The sequence below is a fragment of the Tupaia chinensis genome, unplaced genomic scaffold (assembly GCF_000334495.1).
Source record: "Tupaia chinensis unplaced genomic scaffold, TupChi_1.0 Scaffold000573_1, whole genome shotgun sequence".
NCBI classification, from domain to species: Eukaryota; Metazoa; Chordata; class Mammalia; order Scandentia; family Tupaiidae; genus Tupaia; species Tupaia belangeri.
In genome coordinates this window covers 1,418,115-1,423,057 of record NW_006160087.1, presented here as the reverse complement: position 1 = coordinate 1,423,057, position 4,943 = coordinate 1,418,115, and the positions used below count along the sequence as shown (strand labels likewise).

The window sequence follows — 4,943 nt, the reverse complement described above, 5'->3', positions numbered from 1 at the left end:
GAGTCCTGATGCATTTTTGCATAGAAAACCAGAAAAATACACCAGGACTCCTCCAATGACGCAGTGTAACAGGCAGGAAAAATGAAAGATCCATTTCTATGAACAGCAAGACAACAACAAAAATCTGCACATCTGGGACCGAAGCTAACGAAACGGTGAATATTGCCTAAATGACAATGACAGCACTCTCCAAAGGCTGCAAAAGGTCAGTAAAGGGGCCAGCAGGTGGCACAGCGGTTAAGGTGCTGGACTCCCATATGGCTGACTGTAGTTCGAATCCCAGACCTGGTGGCTTGAAAATTAGGCCAGGCCCAAAAATCCCAAAAGGAGAATGGAGAAGGGATTGTGGCGTGGCCATCTCTCCCGAGGGTGATTTCTCACTTTCCCTCTTTCTCTCTCTGACAAGTGCATGTGCCCTATAGCAAAAAACTAGAAAACGAAAACAAAAGATCAATAAATAGAGAGACATACGCTGTTCCCGAATGGGACGAAGAGGTTATATAGAGACATGAGTCCTCCCTGGTCTCGTCTGTAAGTTTTACAAAATTCCAGTGAAAATACTGGTGTAACTTTTTTTTTTTTGGAGAGATTTTCACTATAGGGTGCGTGCACTTGCCAGACAGAGAGAGACATAGAGACAGAAAGAGAGAAATCACCCCCGAGAGGGGGTGGTCATTCCGCAATCCCTTCTCCTCCATTCTCCTCTCGGGATCTTGGGCACGCACGCACACGCGCCCGGTGTGAGTTTTAAGCCACCGGGTCCGGGATGCGAACCGCGGTCGACTACGTGGGAGTCCAGCGACATAGCCATTACACTAACTGCTGGTTCCCACTGGTGTAACTTTTTTAACTTGACAAAAATCTTTCTAGATTTTATGTGGAAGCGAAAGTGAGCAAGAATAGCCAATTAAAACTTCAAAACAGAGAATGACTATGGAACTTATACTACAATTTGTTTAAGATTCTATAACATTAAACACCATTATATGTTACAATAATTAAATATTGTTTGATACTGACATAAGAATAAACAATGAGAGGAAATGGATTAAAAAGTCTAGAGACAAATTCTTAATTTCATAAAAATTTAGTATATGTAAACCTGGCATTCTGAATATTCTGCCAAGACAACTGGTTATCTATGTCTAGAAGGATATGGCTGGATTTCTTCTATCCAATAAATCAAATTAACTTCTAAAAATATTGAGACAAAACAATGAAACAAAAAGAAATAAAACAAAGAGGAATATTTACTTGATCAGCATAAAAACAAAAAAGAAACTATAAAAGAAAACATTGATAAATTTGATATCATGGAAATTTGAATTTCCTGACATTAAAACCTGCTCTAGGGACCAGCACTTGGCGTAATGGCTATGTTGGCCCATGTAGTCGACCGCAGTTCGAGTCCTGGACCCGGCGACTTGAACTTACACTGGGCACGTGTGCATGTGTGCCCAAGATCCTCAGAGGAGAATGGAGGAAGGAAAAGGGATTGCAGCATGGCCATTCCCCCCGGGGGCGGGGGGGCTATTTCTCGCTTTCTGGCTGTCTTTCTCTGTCTTTCTGGCGAGCGCATGTGCCCTATAGCAAAAACCTCTCCAAAAAAAACCAACCAACCAAACAAACAAACAAAAATGCCCTGAATAAAATTAAATAGCAAATGACAAACTGGAGGGGAAGGCTTTTTCGAGGCTATAATATACACAAAAAGTGTATATGGAGGGCAGGACCAGCACTTGGTGTAATGGCTATGTCGCTGGACTCTCATGTAGTTGACTGTGGTTCAAGTCCTGGACCCGGTGGCTTAAACTCATGCTGGGCGTGTGCCCAAGATCCCGAGAGGAGAATGGAGGAGAAGGGATTGAGGCATGGCCATCCCCCCTGGGGGGTGATTTCTTGCTTTCTGTCTCTCTGTCTCTCTTTCTGGAGAGCACAATACACCCTATAACAAAAACCTCTCCAAAACAAAACAAAACAAAAGAATATGGAGGGCTACTCAATCCACAAGAAAATACATTCTAACAGACAAGTCAAAACAAATTCACAAATAAAATCACAAGAGCCAGGAAACACATTAGTAAAAGGTTAACCTATGTAGTCATAAAAAAGGCAAATTAGAAAATGAGACACCATTTTTACTTTTCAAAGTGATGACACATTTGTTTTTTTATTTTTTTAAGAGAGGTTTTTGCTACGGGGTATGTGTATTCTCCAGAAAGACAGAGAGAGACAGAAAGACAGACAGCAAGAATTGACCCCCCCAGGGGGGATGGCCACGCTGCAATCCCTTCTCCTCTATTCCCCTCTTGGGATCTTGGGCACGCGTGCACAAGCCCCCTGCGTGAGTTTAAGCCACCCGGTCTGGGGATCAAATTACGGACTACACAGGAGTCCAGTGACATAGCCATTATGCCACCTGCTGGTCCCAGCGTAATTTTTTTTTAATTACCTAGTTTTGTGAGAATAAAACATGGTAATGGTTTTTTAATTACCTAGTTTTGTGAGAATAAAACATGCCCTTTTGCTCATTGTTGGTGAGCAAAGTGGCAAGCTCTTTTTAGAGGAATAGCTGACAATCTGAATTATTACTTTTTTTAATTGCCGGAGGGTGCATACATTTACCAGAGAGACAAAGAGAGAGGGAATGAGCACTCCCGAGCGGGGTGGGACATGTCATCATCCTTTTCCCTCCATTTCCCCATCCTGCCAGCATTTGGGGTGCACACACACACCCGGTGTGTTCCCGAGGCCACGGTGGCTGGACTCCAGTCATGGTCCGCAATGTGGACCGAGCCACCAGCGCTTCGCGCCTTGCCCTGTGCTATGGGGACCCACCCTCGTGATCCCTCACCTACCCTAAGGCCCCAGTCGGAGCTGTGCATAGCGACAGTGTGCACATTACATCGAGCTACCACTCACAGGAGAAATGAGAGACCGTCAAATGTTCACTAACGGGGAACTCATTACATAAATTCTAAATAACTATATGCAAGACTAACGTGCAGCATTTAAAGATCCTATTATAGAAGAAAATACAATGACAGAAGAAAGCTCACAGTGAATATTCCAATAAAAAATCCACAGATTTGTTCAATAAGATATGTAAAAGATTAAGCACAAGTAGACAGAAAGATTGGAAATACCCTCCATCTTATCAGCAGTTCTTTCTGTGTTAATTCTATGTTTTGCCCCGAAGTTTCCGACCACAGCAAAGCAGTATGTTCATGACTGGGGAGAAATGTGGGGGCTGACTGTAAACCAGCAGGACCAGGCTATGCCACACGGGGGCAGTGTGGGCACAGCGTGAGCCAGGGGGCTTCTGAAGGCCCCGCCGTCCACTGCTTCCAGACAGCACCAGTGCTGGCCCCCACAAGGCTGTGCCGGTCCCCCGTGGCCGCCCCCCACGCGGCGGCCCTGGTACCTGTGTGGGAGCCCGACAGGGAGCTGAGGAGCCGGGAGTGCTGGCTGTGGCCGTCATGCACCTCCACCACGTCGTTGAGGGCCGTGTGGAAGAAGGCGAACTGGCCGAACACCACTGTGGGGAGACAGGGCGTGGCCGGCTCAGCGAAGGGCCTGGCGGCATGCTGGGGACAAGTCGTCCAGATCCACGGCGACAAAGCTGCCCCTGGCCCCCAGGCACAGATGGCTGCTCTTCCCAGAGCCAGTCCTCCATACGGGTTCCAGGCCCGGGGACACCAACCAGCCTCGGGGGGGCTGCTTGCACAGGCGTGAGCCCCTCATCGTGGGAGGAGTTCAAGCACGCAAGGCGCACCTATCAAGGGTTCCGCCCTGCGGGCAGTCAAATCGGACCGTCCAGGGCTTTCCTAACTGTGATCGGAAGGTGGAGAGCTCCTGCCACCACGTGCCCCGGGGAGTGAGCACGAGCACTTCGGTGTGCAGGAGCAGGGGCGGGGACACAGCGACATGTAGAGGACAGGGAGCCCGTCCCTAGCCCTGGCACTCACAGCGCACGGCCCCTAAGAGGCACCTACTAAGTGTCTGAGCGACTGAAGCGTCGGCCTGGCCGTGCTCACTCCCACTCTCTCTGGGAGTAGAAGCAGCTGTCAGTCCTCCTGCAAAGAGGGACACCACGGGGACAGCAGTGGGTCAGGCATGGCTGCCCTGCAGGATCTGCTCACGTGCCTGCAGGGCTGGCAGGATATCTGGGTGCTCCCACAGCCAGCCAGGTGACAAGCCTGCCCCTTCCTCCCTGGGCCTTCTGCAGCCAGGTCACCCCGTATTCTCAGGGCACGGATTGGTCCTCCTTTTTTTTTGTCCTCCCTGTGGCTGCTGGACCAGGCTCTGGTTCTCGTGGACTCTCGGGCCGGTGCTAACCCGGTCTCCCTGAGCTGCACTCCCGGCCAGCGCCGTCACACTCCTGCCCTCCCCTTTCTCCCACTGGGCCTGGTCTGCCCTCTGCATGGCCTTGGCTGTGCCAGGTGGTGCCCGGTGCACCCCGCTCACTGCCGGCTGGTTCCTTGGTTCTGGCGGGCCCTCCTCCCCTCTTGTATTAGGGCTGGAGCCCCCAACAGCCGTTTCAGCATGTCGGCACTCAGCTGTCCTGCTGGGGACTGTCCCGAGTGTCCCCACCGTGGGAGTGGATGAGCAGGAGGGGCCTGAGGAGCTGCCCATTTTGGAATGAGGGGGAAGCTGGAAACATACATGTAACGACAAGGACAAAACCCATACCGTAGTCCGTGGGTACGGTGACGAAGTACAAGCAGGTCTGTCCGCTGGTGTAGTTCTGGGGGTAGTTAGGGGACAAGACCACTCCGTCCGAACCCTCATACTGTCCCCCACAGGGGGCTGAAAGGGAAACCAGATAGGGGCCGGTGACCTCCTGGGCCTCTTGTCAGCCGCCCGCCCCTTATTCTGATCCCAGCCCAAGCGTCTAGCCTTGATGGGCTTCCCTGAGCTGGGCAGCCACTGGGTGGGGAAGG

General features: G+C 50.5%; 1 protein-coding gene across 1 annotated transcript in view; it reads right to left on the bottom strand.

Annotated features, from left to right (window-relative positions):
* Positions 1–4,943, bottom strand: part of CSMD2 (CUB and Sushi multiple domains 2) — a 565,338-nt gene that overhangs the window by 110,180 nt on the left and 450,215 nt on the right. The window contains 2 exon segments of the mRNA XM_027775561.1: positions 3,425–3,538; positions 4,693–4,809. Coding sequence (XP_027631362.1) covers positions 3,425–3,538; positions 4,693–4,809 — 231 coding nt within the window.